The 25,039-nt window shown below is 47.1% G+C and overlaps 1 protein-coding gene across 2 annotated transcripts in view; it reads right to left on the bottom strand.

The window, feature by feature from the left end:
* LOC132402308 (B-cell lymphoma/leukemia 11B-like) overlaps window positions 1-21,646 on the bottom strand; it is an 84,233-nt gene extending 62,587 nt beyond the window's left edge. The window contains exons 1-2 of one of the 2 annotated variants that reach the window (XM_059985175.1): window positions 21,416-21,646; window positions 3,942-4,208 (exon numbers count right to left, since the gene is read on the bottom strand). In XM_059985175.1, the coding sequence (XP_059841158.1) occupies window positions 3,942-4,208; window positions 21,416-21,467 (319 nt within the window). In that variant the 5' untranslated portion in view covers window positions 21,468-21,646. The remainder of the gene's footprint in view (window positions 1-3,941; window positions 4,209-21,415) is intronic. The other variant, XM_059985176.1, reaches the window with a different exon arrangement.
* Between the last annotated feature and the right edge of the window lie 3,393 nt (window positions 21,647-25,039).

Here is a 25,039-nt window from a genome sequence, read left to right as displayed (position 1 = left end):
CCTCAACCACTCACTAGGAGCAATTAACCTACCAAAGCCACACACCATTGAAATGTGCGAGGAAACTGGAGCATTGCGGGCAGCGGGGGGAAAGGGTATACAGTGACAGGGAGAGGGTGAAAACTCCACACAGTGATAGGGAGATCACGCAATCTCACACATAGACAGCACCTGATCTCCACAGCTGTGGGGCAGTGGCTACACAAACTGGGCTGACCCCCAAAGAATCATGAGACTAAACGGATATATGCAGACCCTTTGGCCCATCATTCCATTATGATATACATGTGGGAAGGGACAGGGAGAGGGGAATCATGGTTGGGAAAAGGGGAAGGGAGAGGCGAGGGAGCACGAAGCACCAGAGAGACATTCTGTAATGATCAATAACCCAGTTGTTCGCAGTTGAATGATCTTGCCCGGTATCTCAGGGCTGGGCGTGTCTGCACTCGCGGCACCCCCCACACTCTCCGCCCCCAGCATCTGTCCCATCGCTCTCCAACTGCACCATTCTTTGCTTCTGTCAGATTTACGAACTAGCTCTCCCCTCCACATTGAGAAATACAGTACTCTGCAAAACACCTTCGTTATATACTATACTTGTGTCTTAGACTTTTGCACAATACTGCATTTCTTTATTTGGGAATACAACATGGTCATAGGCCTTCCTGGGGCAGTGAGGCCGTACCAGTTGATTAAACCTATGTAACCAATTAAACGACCTTTGGACCGCAGGAGGAAACTGAGGCACCCAAGAGGAAACCTCCGTGGTCGCAGGGAGAACGTACAGTCAGCGGGAGGAACAGAACCCAGGTTACCGGTGCTGTAGTGGTGTTACCCTAACCACTGCACAAAGATGCCACCCTAACCTCTCAATGGTCCCTGCCCCTAACCCTAAACCCATCATCTCCCCTCCATCCCTCCAACCCCAAGTCTGCTGGCTCCCATGGATTGAAATTCTCACCATGGTCTCCAAAACCCTCTGCAGCATCACCATCTCATAACTTCCCGTGGTCCCACCAATCTCGGAAAGCTGGGATCATCCGAGAGCGCAAGACATAGGAGCAGAACTAGGCCATCTGGCCATCGTCTGCTCCGCCCTTCAATCATGGCTGATCCTTTTGTTTTTCTCCTCCTCAGCCCCACTCCCCAGACTTCCCTAAAAGGTCAATCGACATTAGGAGAGGGACGAAGGAGGGACGTCATGATCTCCAATCAGCCAATCATGAGGCAGCAACTCAAAGCAATAAAGCATGCCGACATGGTGATGAAGTTCAGCTGTTGTTCAGACCAAGTGTCAAAATGGGGAAGAAAAGTAACTGTGGTGACTTTGACTGTGAGGTGATTGTTGGTGCCTACAGGGTGGATTAAGCTTCTCAGAAGCTGCTGATCTCCTGGGATTTTCACTCACACCAGTCTCTAGAGTTTACAGAGGACGGTGCGAAAAACAAAAAAACATCCAGCGAGCATCAGTTCCGTGGGGGAAAGTGTTCTGTTAATGAGAACGTTCAGAGAGAATGGCCAGACCAGTTCGAGCTAACAGGAAGGTGACAGTAACTCATTACAACAGTGGTGTACAGAAGAGCACCTCCAGATGTACAACACGTCAGATCTTCAAATGGATGGGCTACAGCAGCAGAAGATCACAAACACACAGAAATGCACTCAGTGGCCACTTTATTAGGTACCTTTTGCATGTATTACACCCCCCCCCCCCAATACAAAAGGCATAACCTCTAAGAGGACCACAAACCTATTGTGGGTTTAGGAGGCTTGATGACTCAGTAACCCAGAGAGCTATGTTGGCTGGAGTTAGGGCCTTGTGCTTGAAAGGATCAACCATGCCAAATAGGTCAAAGGGTAGAGGCCAAACTGAGAGTGATCCACCAGGAGCAGGGACTTCAATGCAGGATTAACAACCCTGACTGGTCAAACAAAAGCGTTATGTGAACAGGAATGAAGAATTTTTCTAGATGTGAGTGCAACGGTATTCCTGTCTTCACCCGGGGCTAGTATGACAGTGGTGAAAACCGAGCGGAAGCTACTGACACGATGAAGGAAGCCCTGAATACCCCCAGAGATGGAGGACCTCCACTGCTGGCAGCGTAATGGGCAGCAAGGAAGGACAAAGGTGTAAAACCCATAATTACAAATGGTGTTCATAAAGCCTTAATGGGTCTGTGGGGCAGTGGGTAAAATGACTGCTGTAAATTGACTCTTGTGTGCGGGGGACAGGAGTGTTGTTAAGTGAGGCATTTTGATAAGGGGAATCAAAAGGTCAATTTTTAACTAAATCTGGAGGGTCTGGGCATGTGTGGAGAACAAATCAGCATCATTGTAAATAAGTACAGCAGAGGGCACGTGGAGGAGATTCACAAGGTGTGTTTTGCCTTGTCCTACCTCAATGATCTGATCTGCATGAACAGTATGCAAGACGAGCTTGTCACTATCTCCATACACGTGACAATAATAAACCAATACTTCACTGATGATATTAGGTCACTGCTTGAGCAGGGGTTCCCAACACGGACCCCTTGGTAAAAAGTGGGTAAGATTACGTGACATAAAAAAGGTTGGGAACCCCTGACTTAAAGGGAATTCCCAACTGTGGGCCAGTCCAAATTGCCAACTAACCTGTGAGACAGATACTAAACCACACTGCAGGAGCCAGTCTCCCCTCCTGAGACTCTGTCTGCACTTCTCACTGCCTCAGGAAAGCAGCCAGCATCATCACAGACCCCACCCAACCTGGATATTTTCTCTCCACCCCGCCCCTCCTCCCCCATCAAGCAGAAGATACAAAAGCCTGAAATACCGCCAGGCTTTAGGACAGCTTCTACCCCAGTCTTGGACAGAGCTCTTGTATAAGATTGACTCTTGGCCTCACAATCTACCTGGTAATGACCTTGCACCTTATTGCTCACTTGCTCTACACTTTCTCTGGAGCTGTTACACTTTATTCTGCATTCCGTTATTGTTCTACCTCAATACACTGTGTAAGGACTGTGTGGCTTCCCCCTGGTGCTCTGGTTTTCTACCACAGTCCAGACTTTCAAATTAGTCAGTGTTAGTAAGCTGTGGGCATGCCATGTTGGTGCTGGAAGCGTGACAACACTTGTGAGCTGTCCACGGTTCGTCCTTGGACTGTGCAAATGACGTATTTCACTGTATGTTTCAATATACATGCAACAGATAAAGCTAATTTGTAAGAAATTATACTCCATTGCAGAGGGATATGTTAGCAGAGGATGTGGGTCTAAAGTGAGTAGAGGTCATAGAGTCACAGAAACAAGCCCTTTGGCCCATCTAGTCCATGCCAAACCACTTCAACTGCTTAATTCCATCAAACTGCATTTGGTTCATATCCCTCCATACTCCCTCTCATCCATGTACCTATCCAAACTTCTCTTAAACATTGAAATCAAGCTTGCACACACCACTTGTGATACAAACTCATTCCACACTCTCACCACTCTCAGAATGAAAAAGTTGCCCCTCATGTTCCCCTTAAAATTTTCATCTTTCACACTAACTTATGGCCTCTGACTGTGGTCCCACCCAACCTCAGTGGAAGGCCTGCTTACGTTTACCCTACCTATACCCATCATAATCTTGTGCACCTCTATCACATCCCAGAGGTTTAGAGGTAATCTTTGGAAGAATATCTTTGTCCCAGGGTGGTTGGGACCAAAGGTGGGTGGGGGGGGGGGGTGTAATGGGGACAGGGAGCCTCATAATATCTACCGCAGCCAATTAACCCACTGAACCTGCTCATTGCTGGAACACGGAAAGCCGACCGCTCACAGGGAGAGCATACAAACTCCACACAGACAGACGGCGCTGGCTGTCAGGATCGAACCGTGGTCACTGGTGCTGGGAGGCAGCAGCACTACCTGCCGCAGTCACGGGGCAAAAAGTGAAAAGAGTAGCCTCAGGATACTTGCCTCCAGTAGGGGCTCCTCCTCCCACGACGCCCGACACGCCCAGCGCCTGCACGTCTCCCCGTTGGGCCAGCGGGGAGTGCGGACCCCCGTGGGGGGCTCCCCGGAGACGGGCCGGCCAGGTACAATCACTCCTCTTGTGCTCGATGAAGTCGAGGATGTGGCAGAGCAGGAAACTTCGCCCACACTGGCCGCACGTCAGCAGGTCCGGGCTGGGGGCGGTGGCTGGCCGCAGCGGCTCCGGCAGCTCCTCCATCTTCTCGTCTTCACCTGTGAGGAAAGGTGGAACAGACCCGGTCACTGGCTGCACTCCACTCTCATCCCCAGCCCCCTGGCCAAACCTCCTCCAGCCCCATTCCCTTCCTCCCCACTTACCTCAACCCCTCTCCACGCCTTCTCTCCCGTCCCTTCAGCAACCCCCATTCTCCCCTTCTCCTGCCCCCTCTCCCCTCCCTGCACCCTTCCCTCAATTCCCCACCCCTTCTTCTGCCTCCTCTCCCCATCACACAAGAGGGTAAGAAAATTATACACAGCAAGATCCCCGGCACCGGGTGAGGTGGGTGGTGTGTGGGGATATCCATAATTTCTGTGGCTAGTGTGGTGCGTGGGACATATTTAGGTCTCTGCTTTGACCTCTCAACCATCAGGCACGAGGATCAGAAGTCAGGGCCAATTGAGGCTCCTAGGGGTCTTTATCAAGCCCCACCTCTGGGTGCTCCGGTAGGAGCTCAACCCGCTTATGCCACATTGCTACATCAAGAGCCAGATAACAATCAGCAAGTTCTTGTCACACATGCTGAGGTACGGTGAAAACGTTTGTTTTACAAGCCATCTGTAAAGATCAGTTCATCACGTCAGTAGAGGGAAAAGCAGGAACAGAATGGAGGGTAGAGTGTTACATTTGCAGAGAAAGTGCGGTGCAGCTGGGCAGGGTCCATGAGAAGGTAGATCGTGAGGTCAAGAGTCACCTTATAGTCCCCTAACAGCGTGTTAGAAGTCATCCTCGAGCCCGGTGGTGCGTGCTTTCGGCCATTTGTCTTCTGCCTGATGGTCAAGTAGAGATGCGTCTCTACCAGAGGAGGTGTGAGGCACTCCTTGCCTCTGCTAGCCGCAGGTCACCCTTGGGCAAGGTGTAGCACCTGCTCAGCCCCCCAGTCATGGTGGTAGTGCATCTCACAAATCCTGAGTATGCCGCTACTGACACCAGGCAGACAATCTCTGAAGAGTACTGATAATGGCTGGGGTCACCTGCCTTGTGCCCAGAAAAGGCAATGGTAAACCACTTCTATAGAAAAATTTGCCAAGAACAATCATGGACTTGGAAAGACCATGATCGCCCACATCCTAACGATGGGAGAGATGAGAGAATATCTGGGTTAGATGATGCTGGCTGCTTTACTGAGGCAGTGAGAAGTACAGACAGAACTCATGCTGAGGGGGGTGGCGCCCAGAATGTGTCCATAGCACGAGAGTTTTTTAGAGCAGTGTTGTACCCAGACAGGATCCTTTCATGAAGGCATCTATACAAATTGGTGAAGGTCAGTGGGGTCATGACAAATCTCTGGGTTGGGAAGGGTCTTTGATGTGCAGACAGAGCCCATTGCCTATAACATTTGGTACCTGAGTCAACACTGTCAAGGATCCGCCTTCTGCTCAGCCATCCTCTACTCACCTGTTCACTTCTATTCCTCTCACCTTCCTTGTGGGATCCATTCCCCTGCCTCGGCTCAGATTCAGGTCACAGAACAGTCCAATGGACCCAAGCTCAAAATGACCAGCACCCCCGAATCAAAGCAACCCCTTGGTCCAATCTCTACAAAACATATGAAACTAATCAGTAAACTCCAAGACCTGGGCCTCAATACCCCTGTGTAATTGGATCCTGGATTTCCTCACTAGTTGACACCAGTCAATTCAGACTGGCAAAAACATCTCCACAATCTCCACGAGTATAGGAGCACCACAGAGAGGTGTAGTTAGCCTTCTGCTCTATTCGCTTTACACCTAGGTCTGTGTGGCTAAGGTCAGCCATGTACAAGTTTGCTGATGACGCCACTGTTGTGGGCTGTATCAAAGGTGGTGATGAATCAGCACACAGGAGGGAGATTGAAAACTTGGCTGAGTGGTGTAATAATAACAACCTCTCAATCAATATCAATGAGACCAATTGTGGACTTCAGGAGAAACCAGAGATGCATAAGCCAGTCATCATAGAGGATCGGAGGTGGAGAGGGTCAGTAACTTTAAATTCCAGGGTGTCACCCTCTCAGGGGACCTGTCTTGGACCCATCATATAAATGTAATTGTAAAGAAAGTACGACATCGCCTCTACTCCTCAGGAGTCTGTGGAGATTTGGCATGTCATCGAAAACCTTGGCAAACTTCTATGGGTGTGTGGTGGAAAGTGCGCTGACCGGCTGCATTACAGCCTGGTGTGGGAACACCAATGCCTTTGAGCAGAAAATCCTACAAAAGGTAGTGGATTTGGGCCCAGTACATCATGGGTAAAACCCTCCCAACCATTGAGCACGTCTACATGTAATGGTATTGTAGAAAAGCAGCATCCATCATCAAAGATCCTCACCACCCAGGCCACGCTCCTTTCTCACTGCTGCAGGCAGAAGGTACAGGAGCCTCAGGACTCAAAGCACCAGGTTCAGAAACAGTTCGTATGCCTCAAACGTCAGGCTCCTGAACAAAAGGGGATAGCTACACTCATTTAAGGACTCTGTTATATTGTTATTTCATGTTTGTTATTTATTTATATCTGCATTTGCAGTTTGTTTACAGTTCCTGCTCTATAGATTTGCTAAGTATGCCCGCAGGAAAAGAATCTCAGGGTTGTATGGGGTGACATGTATGAACTCTGATAATAAATTTTACTTTGAACTTTGACATCATTTTCCCAAAAAGTCTCTCAAAAAAATTGGAATCTGGATTCTAACAGAGCCAAATACTAAACACTCCACCGTTAGATTTCTGAACGGTCCACAAACCCACGCCATTACCTCACTACTTTTCACTCTTTCTGCACTATTTGTTTATTAATCCGAGCAGCACAGTCACATATCAGTTAGCGTAACACTATTTATTGTGAGATGGCATGGAGCCGGCCTTCCCTCCAGCCACACCACCCAGTAATCCTGCAGTTTAATACTAGCCTAATCACAGGAGAATTTACAATGACCAACTAACCTACCAACTGGTACAGCTTCCCGCTGCTTTAACAGGAATAGAGTTCCTCTCCTCCTCACCTACCACCCCACGAGTCTTCACATTCAACACATTATCCTCCGCAACTGCCAAATTCAACAGGATTCTAACATCAAACGCATTTTTACCTTCCCCCCACTGTCCAATTTCCACAAGGATCACTCACTCTCTGCTTACCCCGTCTATTCGTCTCTCCCATCTAATCTCAAGTGACTATAGGTGCCCATTCACCTCTCCCCTTACAATCATTCAGGGCCCCAAACTGTCCTTCCAGATGAGGCCACACTTCAACTGCAAATCAATTTGGGACATCTACTGTATCCTGTACTCCCAATGTGGACTCGTCTACACTGGAGAGACCTGATGCAGACTGGGGACTGCTTCGTTGAGCACCTCTGCTCCATCCACCAAGAGCAGAATTTCCCTGTGGCCAAGCATTTTAATGTTTATCTGCATTCCCATTCTAACATGTCAGTCCACAGCCTCCTCTTCTGCCAGGATGAGGCCACCCACACCGTGAAGGAGCAACACCTTATATTCTGTCTGGGTGACCTTCAACCTGATGGCATGAATATCAATGTCTCCTTTTTATTAAAACAATTTCCCTTCCCCTTCCCTCTTCTTCTATTCCCCACTCTGGCCACTTACCTCTTCCCCCAGTTCCACTCCTTCCCTTTCTCCAATGGTCCACTCTCCTCTCCTACCAGATTCCATCCTCCCCAACCCTGTACCTTTCCCACCCACCTGGCATCATCCATCACCTTCTAGCGATCAGCATTCCCCTCCCCCTTCCTTCTCAGTCCTGATGAAGGGTCTCGGCCCAAAACATCAACTCTGCACTTTTCCACAGATGCCGGCTGACCTGCTGAATTCTGCCTGTCTGGATTTGCCGTCTCTGCAGAACCTCCTGCGTTCATGTCATGAAATTTGCTGTTTTGCAGCACCAGTACATTGCAATACGTGACTTTTTTAAGAAACTATAAATTACAGTAAGCAATATATATATAAAAATAGAGCAAAAATAGAGTGATAGAGTGAATAAAGAAAAAAAAAGATTACAAATAGTGAGGTAGCGTTCATTGTCCATTCAGAAATCTGATATCTGTTCCTAAAACACCGAGTCATAGATAATAAACTTGTTTCTGATTCTGACCCTGAAATCAGTGCCTGTATCTGTGTTCCATCTTCGAGCAGGGACCTTACTTTCCTAACCCAGCTCGCCCCCACTCCCTCCATTACCCCTCCCAGTTTCCAGTTTCATTGGTAGCCTTCATCAATCCCCTCCCCACAAAGGGCAATTAAACCTTTTCCCCAGAGATTTCCAGCACACCACCAAGTCTAGGGGGGCTCGAAAGGACACCAGAAACAATACACTTCACTAAAGTGGTACTCATGGAATGCTGGACGAGGTCAGCAGCTGTGTTCCCTCTCAGCACACGTTTTTCAACCAGCGCACAATAGGTTAGTTACCTAAAATAGTGTAGTAATTAATAATTATACTTATTGGAAATAATATTTTAGCTAACTGTTTCTGTTAACTAGTTAGTCGGTTTTTCAAATACCACAATTCACGTCACTAATTTACGTCACCTCACCATTCCTGTTCTGGTTTGTACAGCTGCATCATGGCGGCAGCCATCTTTGGTGAACAGTGTTCATATCGTAAAGTTTACAAAGATCTGTTTCAAATCCTGTAGATAGTTTACTAAGTTTTTATTGAAAAAGTATTGATTCACTATGTCGAATTCAAAAGAAGTGACGGGCGTGAAGTGCAAAAGAACAGCAAATTTGTTTAAAGCTGAATGGCTTAACAAAATAGTAGAAACTGCTACACCAAAAGCTCATGAGGTCATTAACATTCAGCTACGAGAAATATTTATGTGTGATTCGGAAACTGGAGTTATCTGTTTGTATTGTCGTGATGTGAAAGTTGCTGGAGAATTTGCTAGTGGAAAGAAGTGGGATGATATTTGGAAACTTGACTTTTTGAAGCATCATTTGGCAAGTAAACCGCATTTGGATGGTGTACAAAAGCTCAGACAACAGAACCCGTCATTACCTGTTACAGGAGTGCTACGCATGTTACGGTTGAGTTCAGATAAGCGCGAGAGAAAACGATCAAACCCAGAGGAGATCGTTATCGAAAGATGAGGTACAAGAATGGTCAGCTTTTGGTTTCCCCGCAATTGCAGATTGTGACTTCACATTTGCCGATGAACAAGTTAATGCCTTATGTCTAAAATATCATGATTTTCTGGCTGAAAATACTGTAATAGTTCGACAGTTTAATGATTTCAAATTTTCCATGCAAGAAAAAACTAAAACCAAACTGATTTCAAGCTTTGCTCAAACAGTGGCTTTTGTACTTCAAAATGAACAGTTTTGCGACCTTGCACAGTTGATGGACGATGGAGGAACCTTTCTTGCATCTAGTGCAGACTGTGAGTGAGGTTTTAGCCTAATGAATCAACTCAAAAACAAGCTGAGAAACCGTTTAGGAGAATGTCATTTGGATATGTTAATGAGAATCAAAAGCTATCAACTGGATAGAAGTTTTATTAGTCTAGATAGAGTTTATAAAGAATGGGTAATGCCAAAGACAGGAGAGAGAAAAAAATAACTCAGTGACTTAAATATGTATGTTAATTTGTTGTTATTCTGTGCAGTTTTATGTCAAACGTTTTGTAAACCTACATAAACTGTGCCATGTGTGCACTCAGTGCACACATACTTTTGTCACAGGAAAAAAATTTGCACAACATAAGATTTCTGCGCAGACTGACTACTAAACATTAGAGGCAACATTGCTCAGCAGGTCAGGCGGCATCTCTGGAAATAAATAGATACAGGTCGACCTTCTATAATCCAGCAGCATTGGGACCTGAGAGTGCCGGATTAGTGAGAATGTCGAATTACAGAAAGATCACATTAAACAATAGCTAACCGCATCATCATACCTTTAAAATATCACGTACATCAGTACAGGTTAGATAATAATGAAACAGAAATAGTAAATGAGTAGCAAGTGAAATTTTAATAAAGTAATATACTGTACAGGCACAGATAAAATAAAGGGTACAGGTAAATGTACAGGAGTCAACTTATACAGAACAGTTGAGCACTTCTGCTTCTAAAGTGAGACGTTTAATATACCTTCAGGCAAAGTTACATGTCTGCAAGTGTGGGGTTGTCAGGATCATCAACATCTTCATCTTGAAAATGAGTGAAGCATCAGGAACTGGTGCTGAAACTGGCACAACAGTTTCTTCAAAAGCTGTTGATGTTGGTGGCAGCACATCTGGGTGAGCAGAAGCAGAAGTCGGAGAAAGGAGGTCTTCTATACTCCACATTTCATGCGACCACCAGGCGGCCGGGGATTCGGTGCTGGGCTCTTCCCTCGCAGTTACTGAGGGAATCCTTGTTAGTTTCTTTTCCTCCGCTTAGTAATATGCTTAAATTCAGCAGGTCGCCATGTGTGATCTGAGGTCGTAGGCAGAAGAGAATGGAGCGCCCGCCAGGTGATGCCTTAGGGTAGTGCGTGACTGCCGGCAGGCGGGCAAGAAAGCGGACCCGCCCAGCGCGCACCAGCTCCCCCACCGCTGGCAGGTGAGACGGGTGAGTGTCGGGCGGCCGTGCCTCACGCAAATGATATTAATAAATGCAGGAAAACAAGCAGGAATTGCCTGTCTGTGCTTACAAGAGCACGCCAACACGTGAACAGATCTAGCACAACCAAAACAATGTGCAGAAAATTGGTGCGGTGGCCTGGGTAATTTGAAATTACAGTTGCGTGGAAAATTTGAAATCAGTGCCGGATTATGAAAGGAACTGGATTACAGGTAGTCGGATTAGTGAAGGTCGACTGTAGTTGATGTTTTGGGCCAAGACTCGTCTTCAGGACTGGAAAGGTAGGAGGAAGATGCCAGAATAAAAAGGTGTGGGGGGTGGGGAAGGAGACTAGCTAGAAGGTGATGGGTGAAGCCAGGTGAGGAGGGAAGGTAAAGGGTTGGAGAAGAAGGAATCTGATAGGAGAGGAGAGTGAACCATGGGAGAAAGGGAAGGAGGAGAGGATCCCAGGGAATGTGATAAGTAGGTGAGAAGTGAAAGGTCAGAGTGGGGAATAGAGGAAGCGGGGAGGGATTTGTTTCCTGGAAGAAGAAATCAATACTTATCCCATCAGGTTGGAGATTAGCCGGATCAAACATAAGGTGATACTCCTCCACCATGAAGGTAGAAGAGGAGGCCGTGGACCAACATGCCAGAACTGGAATGGGGATTAAGACAGTGGGTGCCGGAAATGCACTTGCAGGGATACTGGTGTAGACAGACACAACGGCGGGGTGCCGAGGACGTAGGGTGAAGGAAATTACGTAGGCAGGTTAAGGCAGCACAGTAGTTAGTCCAATACTTTACGGCACCAGACAGCCCGATCAGAAGCACTGATTCCTACCACTGTCACTACCGAGTTTGTGCACTTCCCCCTCCCTGTGTGCGGGTTCCCTCAGGGTGTTCTGCACAGTCCGACCCTACATTCCCGTCGAGAGGTGGAAATGGGTAAGGCTCTGGTGAAGCTCCAACAATACCACCGACTTTGGACAATGGAGATGGGAGGTAATCAATTTCCTATGCTCTACTGAGAGTCAAGGGCCCAAGTGTGTAAGACACACACACACACACACACCTACCTACCAGCTCCCCGATGACTCTTCTGCCACCAGGACAATTATGAAGGCCTTTGAGATGTGGGAGCAGAATATGGTTTAAGGGAGGATGTGCAAACTACACACATCACCAGGGACCAGGATTGAACCTGGGTTGCTGGAACCGTGAGACAGCTCCATCACTGCACCAAACCCTACCCCCACCCCCCACCATTGTTGGCAGAATCTGAGATGGTGATAAGAGGGCGTACAGGAGCGAGATAAATCAGCTGTTTGATTAGTCTCACAGCAACAATGTCAGTAAGACAAAAAAACTGATTGTGGACTCCAGAAAGGGTAAAGCGAGGGAACAGACACCAGTCCTCATAGAGGGATCAGAAGTGGAAAGAGTGAGCAGTTTCAAGTTCCCGGTGTCAACGTCTCTGAGGACCTGTCCTAATCCCAAACTATCAAAGAAGCTACAAAGGCAGCATGATAGCAGCTACGCTTCATGAGGAGTTTGAGGAGATTTGGTACGTCATCAAAAACACACAAAATTTTCTACCGATGTACAATGGAGAGCATTCTAAGTGGCTGCATTGCTGGTATGGGGGTTGGGGGGGGGGGGGGCTATTGCAGAGGATTGAAATAAGCTGCAGAGTTGTAAACTTAGTCATCTACATCATGAGTACAAGCCTCTGTAGTATCCAGGTCATCTTCAGGTAGCAGTGCCTCAGGACGGCAGTGTCCGTCATTACAGACCCCCACCACCCAGGACATGCCCTCTTCACATTGCTCCCATCAGGAGCCTGAAGACACACACTCAATGGTTCAGGAGTAGCTTCTTCCCCTCTGCTATCAGATTTCTGAATGGACATTGGACCCGTGAACACTACCTCACTACTTTTTTTTTGTTTTTGCATGACTGTTCTTAATTTTGCTATTTAACATACATACACATGTTTATTGTAATTCATTCATTTATTTTTTTCCTATATTTATTATGTACTGCTGCTGCAGAGTGAACTAATTTCACATCATATGCTGGTGATATTAAACCTAATTCTGACTCTTTATAAACCCCCCATTAGGCCGTATCTACAACACTACATTCAACCCCATGCTACCTCACTTTGGAAATGACCTCTTGCAGTTATATCACACAACGCCCAGGAGTCATCCGTCCCTACAGAGATTGGGATTCTGCTAGCAACGGAGGTTTGGGGAGGGGGTGGAGTTTGCTCAAGAATCACAAGGACCTTTAAGCAGGTGAACCCCAACAACTGATTATCGACTGTGGGAGGAAGAAACAGCAGCCCATGGGCCGCACCTCATTAGGGAATCAAGGTGGAAAAGGTGAGAAGCTTTAAATTCCTCGGTGCGAGGGCAGCATCTCTTTCAGCAAATCACCTAAAACTTTGACTAACTTCTATAGATACATAGTGGACAGTGTCTTGACTGGTTGCATCATGGCCTGCTGTGGAAATACAATATCCAGGAATGGAAAAGACTACAGGAAGTGGAGGATGTAGTCTGTCCATCACAGGAAAAGCCCTCCCCGCAATTGAGCATATCGAAAAAGAGCACTGCCGCAATAAAGGAGAATCCGTTATCAATCACCCCTACCATCCAGGCCATGCTCTCTTCTCACTACTACTACTACTGAGCAGGAGGTACAGGAGCCTCAGGTCCCACACCAGCAAGATCAGGAACAGTTATTACCCCACAATTATCAGGCTCCTGAACCAGTGTGGATAACTTCACTCACCACAACACAGAACTGTTCCCACAACCTATGGGCTCACTTTCAAGGGCTCTACAACTCACGTCCTTAATATGAATAAGTAATACTATTATTTTTCAAAATTTGCACAATTTTACATTATTTGCACGTTGGTTGTTTGTCAGTCTATATATATAGATTTTCATAAATTCTATTGTATTTCTTTTTTTCCCCTGTGAAGGCCTGCAAAACCATGAACCTCAGGTAACATACACGTACTTTGATAATAAGTTTACTTTGCAATAGGGGTGTGCAGGAGCATTGGTGAATCTCTGGATTTGTCTTCCCCACAGAGTTATGGAGGAAAGATGTGCTTTATTTGTCACAAGCTTAGTGAAGTGTATTGTTTGTGTCAGCAGTCCGAGGATGTACTGGGAGCAGCCCACAGTATCACCATGCCTCTGGTGCCAGCCAATGTACTCCTTAAGGAGTGCGCACACACACCTTCTGCTTCTAGTGCACAAAGGAATTTAAACTGAGCACAAAAGGTTGTCACCCTCCATCTCCTTGGCACGTTCAGTATATTTCATGACCATACACAGTCACATTTCCTTTTCTGGTTGACAACGTGGAGTTTGCAATGATTTGTCTGCAGATTTTAGAAATGGCTCATTTATACTCTTTTTATTGAAGAAATTATTCAATGTTGTCATCACTGGGCAAAACAATTGCACAGTGCAAGATTTTTATGCACTCTGGTCATTATGGATTAGAGGGAACCTTGGCACCAACGTGCCCGTGACTCACCGACCCTAACCCGTATGTCTTTTGAATATGGTGTGAAACTGGAGCATCCTGAGGAAATCCACACGGTCACGGGCAGAACGTACAAACTCTTCACAGAGGGTGGTGGGAGCCGAACCTGATCACTGAAGCAGTAAAGTAGTATACTGGCTGCACTGATACCAGGCTGTCCTTCAATACTCGAAGAGGGGATGTGTACTTCAAGAGGAGGTAGATAGAGTTTTGGAAGCTCAGGGAATTGAGAGCTGCAGAGAACTAGAAGAGAAAAGGCCTGAAGAAGAGCAGGCATGGTTGTTTTGAATAGGGTGTACTTGAGGGGCCAAATGGCCTGCTATTTCCTCACATTTCTGCGTAATTGAATGGATTTATGGCAATTGTAAAAAAAAGGAACAGAGCAAAATTGTTTTTTTTAAAATAGAGCACGGCCAGTTCTAGAATTAGGTGTACACAATGTTAAGAGGCATAATTTAAGTGGAAAGCCAAAGATCTTTTTCACAGGGCAGAAATGGCTAATACAAGGGGGCATAACTTTAGGGTGATTGGAGGAAAGTATCAGGGGACTGTCAGAGGTAAGCTTTTTCACACAAACAATGGTGGGTGCGTCGCCTGATAGAGGCAGCTACGCTTGGGACATTGAAGAATCTCCCAGATGTGCACATGGTTGATAGAAAAATAAATGGGAGGGAAGGGTTAGGTTGATTTTAGCGTCGGTGAAACGATCAGCACAACGTTGTGGGCTGAAGGGGTTGTACTGTGCTGTAATGTTCTATGTGCTACTTCAAGATGCCACACAAGGAGGTTTAACAGGAATTTTTAAAGCTGAATAAAATCTCCAAGGAGAACAAAGTATCAGGATTTAGAGAATGGAGCTGATTGGAAAGCCCTTTGAAAGAACTAGCACAGTTACAATGGGTTGAATGGTCTTACGCCACCCTGGACCCTGGTCCTATAGGATTATATCCACACAGATGCCTCACTCCACACCCATATGCCCCCAGGCTATCTGAGGCTGTGCCTGGAGACACCGGGATTCAATAAGCTAGGCCTTTGTCCCCCAAGGAGCTGCCAACGATTAGAATCCAGATACACCACAACACGCGGGCATCAGGTGAATGGCCCCAGGCCATGCTTTAGACAAAAGGTCCTGGGGGACGATTACTGAGCCACATCTGCTCACCTTCATGCGTGGACAAGGTTTGCAAATGGGACAGGTGTGAGAGAGTGGGGGGGGGGTGAGAACGAGGAGGAGGAGAGAGAGCGAGGGGGGGGAGAGATCGTGGGAGAGGGGAGCAAGCAATGTCCTGGGAGAATGGGGTCCTCACCTTTTGAAGATGCCCTTGATACTGGGAAGGCTACCTGCTCTGCAAGATGCAAAGCATTCCAACTTTCACAGAGCTAAATAAACAATAGTTATGGAGAAACAGAACAGAGAGGTGGGAGGAAAGGCCATTCTGGCCTTCAAGACCATTCTACATCTCAATACAGATATGGTTGCTTCCCTCTCTCGAACCTCTTAATATCTGTGTGTGAGCCTCAGGACTCACACAACCAGGTTCAGCTATTACCTCTAAGCGATCTTGAACCAAAGGGGATAATATCACTCAACTTCACTGAAATATTCCAATAACCTCTGGACTCACTTTCAAGAACTCCTCATCTCATTTTCTCAATATTTATTGCTTATTTATTTATTATTTTTCCTTTTTTTCTTGTACTTGCAGTTAGTTGGATTTGATTCTGCACACGCACATTGGTTGTCTGCCCACCCGGTTGGGTGTGGTCTTACATTGATTCTATTGTGCTTCTTGTAGTTACCGTGGTTGCCCCTGAGAACAGGAATCTCAGGATTGCATATAGTGACATATGTGTACTTTGAGAATAAATTTACTTAGAATTTTTTGTACTTTATAATTTATCAATTAAGTAACCTGGCCTCCATGGTCCTCTGTGCCTCAGACTTCACCACACTCAAAAGGAAGTTAAGTCTTACATCTCACTCATCCTGTATTGCAAGACTGTGTAAACAGATCACCCACTCAGTACAGAGCCCACGCACCAACACCCATCACTGTGGGGCACTCTCCACCCACAGCTCTGCCTGTCCCCTCAAAACCACCTTATATTTATTGCAGAAACAGGCTCCTTACAATCACCCAGCTGAGACATTAACTCCACTTCTCTCCCTACAGATGCTGACTGACCTGCTGAGATTTTTAATTAACTTCATCTGCACTCAGTGGCCACTTTATTAGGTACATCTGCTCATTAATGCAAATCATTCAGCCATTCATGTGTCAGGAACTCAAGGCACAAAAGCGTGCAGACATGGTCAAGAGGTTCAGTTGTTCAGACCAAACATCAGAAAGGGGAAGAAATGTGATCTCTGACTTTGACCATGGAATGTTTGTTGGTGCCAGGCGGAGCATCTCAGAAACTGCTGATCTCCTGGGATTTTGACGCACAACAGTCTCTGGAGTTTACAGAGAATGGTGTGAAAAACAAAAAGCATCTAGCAACTGCCAGTTGTGTGGATGAAAATGCATTGTTAATGAGAGAGATCAGAGGAGAATGGCCAAACTGGTTCAAGCTGACAGAAAGGTACCAATAACTCAAACAACCACACGTTGCAACATTGGTGTACACCAGACCATTTCCAATGCACAACACATCCAACCTTGAAGTGGATGGGTTACAGCAGAAGGCCACACCCCTCCTGTACTCAGCGGCCACAGAGCGTACGATTATATAACACTTCTGAACTGCAGAGAGTTGCTGACACAGCTCAGCACATCATGCCTCTCCTCCTTGGATTCTGCCTCAGTAAAGCAACATAATCAACCCCAGACACTCTCTCCTCTCCCCCTCCCATCGGGCAGAAGATAAAAAAGCCTGAAAGCACAACCCACTAGGCTCAAGGACAGCTTTTACCCCTCTGATATAAGATTATTGCCTCATACAACAAGATGAATGCTTAACCTCACAATCTACTACATCATGACTTAAACCTTTGGTTACCTGCTCTGGAGTTGTTACACTTCACTCTGGATTAAATGCACTGTGTAATGGTTCGATCTATCTCAGTACTTGTGACTATAATAGACCAATTCCAATTCCACCCTCAGACTTGGCTGCAATGGGTAGTCCCTTCCAGCTGCTGATCCTTCATTACCACACACCCATTCATCAGCGAGGGGACAGCTCTACTCCCTCTCTGCTCCAGCATCTGCTAGGTATGGTACAGCCCAACACGCATTCCTACAGTCACCATCATCATCATGTGCCGCATCGTGGTCCATGATTCCTCTTGGCACATTTTTCTACAGAACTGGTTTGCCATTGCCTCCTTCTGGGCAGAGTCTTTACAAGACGGGTGACCCCAACCATTATCAATACTCTTCAGAGATTGTCTGCCTGGCGTCAGTGGTCACATAACCAGGACTTGAGAAATGCATCAGCTGCTCGTACGACCGTCCACCATCTGCTCCCATGGCTTCATGCGACCCTGATCGGGTGGTGGGGGGCGGGGGGGTGACCTGCAGGCTAGTGGAGGGGAGTGCCTTACACCTCCTTTGGTATCTCCACCTTGTCATTCCTACAGTACTTTCCCTGATCATAAGGCTTGACTGCCAGTTAATTGTTTCCTGAGATTTAGACACTGCCTTAAATTAGGGATACATCTGCTAATTTGTGCAAACCAGGTGTTAATGAACAGACAAGATCTTCTCTCTGCTGAGGAAGAGCTCCCTCCTGCCAGGTGTCTTGGACACACCCGTTCAAGAGGACAAGCAGGACCTTGTCTAAAGGGTGTCACTTCCAACGGAGGGACTATGCTGGGAGAGTCAGCCCAAGTCTCTCTTGGATAGCATTGGGCTGTCTGCCCAAAACCCACCCTTAACAGCCCAGAGTCCAAGAATATGGTTAACGTTAAAGATGAGCTTTGTCACATCCATATGAAAAATACAGTGCCGAGTATTGTTTGTTAAATCAGATCACCTGGGGCAGCCCACAACTGTCGCCATGTTTCTGGTACCCATCACTCACTAACCCATCCCATACGTGGGAGGAAATGCACACGGTCAGAAGAAGAACGTACAAACTCCTAACAAACAGTGGTGGGAATCGAACCACGATCGCTGGCGCTATGAATTAATTGCACTAACTGCTACACTACCCAGGTGCTCAGGGGTTCCTAACCTTTTTTATGCCACGGATCAATACCAGTAAGCTGGTATCATGTTGGGAACCCCTGCGGCTTAGGCCAAGATCTCTGAGGGGAGGCAGCATTGTTAGGGAAGGGGGTGGAACAGAAAGATTTAGGGGTACGAGACAGGATAATGTGGTGTGGTTTACGAGAAAATGGACTGAAACAGATGAGAGGCCTTGGAAAGACAGAGAATGCTTTTATGAAAACAGAGTACATACAGGAATCATCACAAGCACCGAGTGGACGTGGGAAGCGGAGTTTAGAGCACCTTACTGAACGGTGCGAGCTTCCTAAAGGTTTGAGGGTGGGGAGAATATCATTGTGAGGCAGCTCTCACTTTCTCTTTCCCCCCCCCATCCTCCCCAAAAACCTCACCAATGGGCATCTGTTTGGACTTCCTCAGTCCCTCACCTCACCTCCAAGCTCTGGAACCCCTCTGCTCGGCCTCCAAACCCACCCCAACAAAAATTGCCCTCTGAACTTTTTTATTCTTTTAGTCAACTTGAATAATCCCACCCCCACCACCAAAACAATTGTTTAAATCCAAGAACCCATACCAAATGCTGGAGGGACTCAGTAGGTCAGGCAGCATCTATGGCGGGGAATAAACAGTTTATGGTTTGGATCAAGACCCTTCATCAGCACTCATGTTACAGTAGTTTAAAGTTCAAAGATACAGCGGAGCAGCATGGCAGTTCCCGCCCTTGCCTGTAAGTAGTTTATACGTTCTCCCCACGGAGTTTCTTCCAGGTGCTCCAATTTCCTCCCACAGTCCAAAGACATGCCCGGTTGGTAGGTTAATTGGTCATTGTAAATTGTCTCATGATTAGGCTGTGGTTAGCGGTTTGCTGGCCGGCACAGCTGAAAGGGCCAGAAGGGCCTATTCCACACTGTATAAATATATATATATATATATATATATATACACAGTGTCACTCAGTGGACACCTTTTTAATGCAAATACCTTGTCAGCTAATCCTGAGGTAGCACCTCAATGCATAAAACCTTGCAAGAGATTCAGTTGTTCAGACCAAACATCAGAATGGGGGAAACGTGATCCAAGTGACTTTGACTGTGGAATGCTTGTTGGTGCCAGACAGGATGGTTTGATGGTTTGAGTATATCAGGAGCTGCTGGTCTCCTGGGATTTTCATACTAACATTCTCTACAGCTTACAAAAAAACAAGTGAGTGGCTGTTCTGTGGGTGAAAACGCCTTGTTAATGAGAGAGGTCGGAGGAGAATGGCCAGACTGGTTCGAGCTGACAGGAAGGCAACAGTAACTCAAGTAACCACGTGTCACATCAGTGGTGTGTGGAAGAGCATCTCTGAATGCACATGTTCAATCTTGAAGTGGATGGGCTACTACTGCAGAAGACCACAAAAACTCAGTGGCCACTTTATTAGGTACAGGAAGTGCTGAGTGTTATCAAGGTTGACACATAGCACCATATATTACCTTCAGAATGTTTTTCTTACAGGTACTTGCAGAAAAAATACTTCATTAGATTTATTTTCCTCCATTGCTGAGTTTGTCCAGCATTTTGTGTGTGTTGCTTAAGATTTCCAGCATCAGCACAATCTTTTGAGTTTAAATCCAAGGCAGGCTGCTGGATATCTCTCTTTGAGGGTATGGAATTGATTGACAGGTCACATGACGTAACATGTTGGGTCAAGTGTCCTGATTGGGCGAGGTGTTCGAGGTCTAGATGCCACCTCCAATCTTAATATCTTTTATTACAGTGTTATAAAGGCACAGAATCACACAGCAAGGCCCAATCGAATGGCAGTTACCATGTGGCATTGACCAACTCCCTTTCCCCCAATCAAAAGGCTAAAGGTCACACCAGTGACAACTCCCTGCATTTGCGTGGCGCCTTCACTGAGGCAAAACCCACAAATACCGCTCCAGACGGTCTGATGAATCCATCACCACAGCGCCCCAAGGTCTCGCCTAGATTTTCTACCCCACTCCTCTCCCACATCTCCCCACCCACAATGCCACCTTGGGCAGCCAGCTCTGCAGTTACAGCTGCCCCACCCTGAATCCCACCTTTCCCTTCCATGCCCTCGACCTTCCCACTCACCCCAGCTTCTTGTCAGGCCTCCGGGAAGAGCTGGGGGGGGGGGTGCATTGAGGGGAAGCAGGGGAGAACTCCAGAGGGTGAGCACACTCTCGCCTGCATGGGGAGGGGGGGCAACGTCTGCCACCGCAGGGTACTAACACATCTGGCCCCCAGTGATAGAAGTTGGACAGAGAGGATCCCATGTGTGGGACTGACACGGCCGGGAAGGGAACCATACTCGGGTCGGCTCCACAATGGACAGTGGGAAGGAAAGCAAAACGTTCATTCCCCCCTCCCTCCCGTCCTCAGATCCACAAGCCCACCCCCCCACTTCGCCACACGAGTTAGAGTCGCTCTCTGACAATTAGCTGCAACCTTTCTCATTTTGACTGGAGTATTTTTTTGCGCGCGGCTGCCTTATTGACAGTCATTACGTTATTCTCTAACTGAAAACGTGTGGTTTGCGAACTGAAATCCCCCCTTTCTTTCTCTGTACAAAAAAATTACAGTTAAGCCGGGGATCCGACCCCCGCTGAAGCTGAGCGCCCAACAAGCTCCGTGCACCAGTTTGCTTGCAAAAGCTCGTTTCTCTAACCTGCTCTTGTGACTCAGAGCGCTGGCGGGGTGGAGAGGGTTAAAACACGCACTAGACCTGTTTATCCGCACATTTTGCTTCCCTCGCTCTCCTCCAGCCCGTTTCTTTTCGCTTCTGCCTCAGATTCTTTAACTCTGTCCCCTCCGGTCAATAGTTCGGCCACAGGATCCCGATATCTCGCAATTCGGACCCTTTCTCGCCGCCTGCCCGCTCGGGGCTGAGTTAATACTCACGGTTCAGTTCGCTGCGGTGCTGCGGTTTGCTGCCTTGTTTGCGGCGGGACATGGTTGGGCGGCGGGGGCTGTGAAACCCCCACCCCGGTGCCCGGCACTATTCCTCTCCGGCCGCCCCCTCCTCCTCCAACTCCGCCTGCCTCTCGCAGAGACTGCCCCGCACTCGGCCGCTTCGCTCAGACACACCGACACCGAGGGACAAGTTCAAGGCGGGGAGAGAGAGAGAGAGAGAGAGAGAGGGGGGGAGGAGACAGAGAGAGGGGGGAGGAGACAGCGAGGGAGGGGAGGAGAGAAGGCAGGGCAGAGAGAGAGGTACGAAGGGAGGGAGAGGGGAAGCGAGAGGGGTAGAGAAGGAAGGGAGGAAGGGAAGAAGGGAAGGAATGAGGGAGGGTGGGTGAGAAGAGAGTGGGATGGGGAAGGAACAAGTGGGGGGAGAAGGGATTGGGAAAGGAGGAAGGGGAGGAGAGGGTAAATAGGGAAGGAGGGGTGAGGGAGAAGGGGAGCAGGGATTGGGAAAAAGGGGAATGTGGAGGGAGGGGGCGAGGGGCATGAAGGGGAAGGGGCGAAGTGGGAGCAGGGACAGTGGAGGTGATGAGGGGGAATGAGCGAGTGGGGGCGACGGGAATAGGAAGGAGGGAGCAGGCACAAGGGAAAGAAGGAAGTATGAAGGAAGGATCGAGGGAGAAAGGAGAGAGGGGGAGGAGGTGAAGGGAAGGAGGGTGGGCAAGTTGGAAGGAGGGAGGGGGAGAGGAATGGGAGAGGGTGAGTGGAACAGAGGGAAAGAAAATGAGGGGAGAGCAGGGGGTGGAGAGGGAGGGAAGTGGGAAAGTGGAGAGGGGGGACTGGAGTGAAAGCTGGCGTAGTGGGAATGAAGGAGAGAGGGTGAAGGAATGGGTTGAGTGAGGAGAAAAGGAATGATGAAATGGCGGATCTAACTTGATGGGCCAATTGCCTAATTCTGCCCCCGTATCTGATGGTCTTACGATATTCTACGACTTCCTAGCTCCAATGACTCAGATTTGGATTCTGCTTCAGACACCGGTACACCGATAATTGGCCTTCGACCTCACAGTGAACTCTCGGAGATTTGCAGACCCGGGGATCTGGCCAATGGTCCTCGATTTCCTGGTGACCCTTGGGCCACAGTCCATGGCATTAACCACAGGACCTGCCAATTACAAAACACCAGGCCTCAAGCTCTGGACTCTACTCCATTGACTCTGTGGCTAGGCATAGCTCAAATGCCATTGATAAATCTGCTGACAACGCAGCTATTGTTGGCAGAGCTTCCAAAGGTGATGAGAAGGCAGAGAGGGGTGAGATAGATCAGCTGGTTTAATAGAGTTGCAGTAACAACCTTTCACCCAACATCATTCAGGGTAGTCTAAGGTCAATACTTTGGTTTAACCTTGACCACTAATCAAGGGTGGCAATTAATTTGCATGCAAGGACAAACCAAGGTAGAACATACAAGGTAAATGGTAGGGCACTGAGGAGTGCAGTCGAACAGAGGGATCTGGGAATACCCTAAGATTCCCAAAAAGTGGCGTCACAGGTAGATAGGATAGTAAAGAGAGCTTTTGGCTCATTGGCCTTTATAAATCAAAGTACTGAGTATAAGAGTTGGAATGTAATGGTGAGGTTGTATAAGGCATTGGTGAGGCCGAATTTGCAGTATTGTGAGCAGTTTTGGTCACCGAATTACAGGAAGGATATTAATAAGGATGAAAGAGTGCAGAGAAGGTTTACAAGGATGTTGCCAGGACTTGAGAAACTGAGTTACAGAGAAAGGTTGAATAGGTTAGGACTTTATTCCCTGGAGCGTAAATGAATAAGGGGTGATTTGATAGAGGTGTATAAAATTATGATGGGTATAGATAGAGTGAATGCAAGCAGGCTTTTTCCACTGAGGCCAGGGTAGAAAAAAAACAGAGGACATGGGTTAAGGGTGAAGGGGGAAAAGTTTAAAGGGAACATTAGGGGGAGCTTCTTCACACAGAGCGTGGTAGGAATGTGGAATGAGCTGCCAGTTGAAGTGGTAAATGCAGGCTCACTTTTAACATTTAAGAAAAACTTGGACAGGTACATGGATGAGAGGTGTATGGCGGGATATGGTCCAGATGCAGGTCAGTGGGACTAGGCAGAAAAATGGTTTGGCACAGCCAAGAAGGGCCAAAAGGCCTGTTTCTGTGCTGTAATGTTCTGTGGTTCTATCAGTAAGACCAAAGAAGGGGTAAGATGAGGGAACACACCAGTCCTCATAGAGGGATGAAAAGTGGAAAGAGTGACCAATTTTAAGTTGCAGGGCCCAACATCTCGATGCAATTAAAAAGAAGGCATGAAAGTGGCTATATTCCATTAGGAGTTTGAGGAGATTTGGTATGTCATCAAAGACGCCTGCAAAATTTCTACAGTTGTATCTTGGAGAGTATTCTAGCTGGCTGCTTCACTGCCTGGTATTGGGGGGGGGGGGGCACCACACAGGATCGAAATAAGTTGCAGAAAGTTATGAACTCAGTCAGCTCCATCATGGGCACTAGCCTCCCCAGCAACCAGGACATCTTCGAGGAGTGACGCTTCACAAAGGCAGCGTCCATCATTAAGGACCCCTGTCACCCAGGTCATGCCTTGTTCTCATTGTTACCAATAGGAAAGAGGTACAGGAGCCTGAAAACACCCACTCAGTGATTTAGGAACAGCTTCTTCCCCTCTGCCATCTAATTTCTGAATGGACATTGAACCCACGAATACTACCTCACTACTTTTTTTCTCTTTTTGAACTATCCTGTACCTATTTACATATCTTCTGAATTATTTCCAGCTAATTATTTATACTTTATTGTCACCAAATAATTGATACTAGAGCGTACCATCATCACAGTGATATTTGTTTCTGTGCTTCGTGCTCCCTGAATACAAATTGAAATAAATATAATAAAAATTTTAATTATAAATCATAATTAGAAAATAGAAAAGGGAAAGTAAGGTAGTGCAAGTCAGGTCCAGATATTTGGAAGGTACGGCCCAGATCTGGGTCAGGATCTGTTTAGCAGTCTTATCACAGTTGGAAAGAAGCTGTTTCCAAATCTGGCCATATGAATCTTAATTTAAATTAACTTTTTACAAAAAAGTCATTTTATTATGTATTGCAATGTACTGCTGCTTCATTACAGCAAATTTCATGACTTATGCCAATGAGATTAATTCTGACTCTGACATCAGGACACCAAAAACCAGGTCTCGAACTGCATCTGCAACCTGAGCTCCATTGCAGCTCACTCTTCCTGCCCACGTGCAAAGTAACAACAACCTGTGGGTTAACAAGGGTAAGTGCATTTTAAATGTAGGTTAAACAAACAAGGAGAGGAATGACAGGAAAGGGTGAAAAAAGGTTACAGAAGAAGAAGATTGAACAAGAACAGGGAAAGAAAGATCATGGAAATTCACAATAGGAACATATGGAGAAAAGAGCAGGATAGAGTAGAGGGGCTGAATAGCATTTGATTGTAGTTGAAAGTGTATCAGAACCTCATTGTAGGGTTTGGAGGCTTGCATGCTTCAATGACCCGGAATGCTGTGCTGGCTGGAGTTGGTTTGTGGTAAGGTCACCTATTCCAAACAGGT

Source organism: Hypanus sabinus, chromosome 11 (genome assembly GCF_030144855.1).
Source record: "Hypanus sabinus isolate sHypSab1 chromosome 11, sHypSab1.hap1, whole genome shotgun sequence".
NCBI classification, from domain to species: Eukaryota; Metazoa; Chordata; class Chondrichthyes; order Myliobatiformes; family Dasyatidae; genus Hypanus; species Hypanus sabinus.
This window is presented reverse-complemented; position numbering and strand designations above follow the sequence as displayed.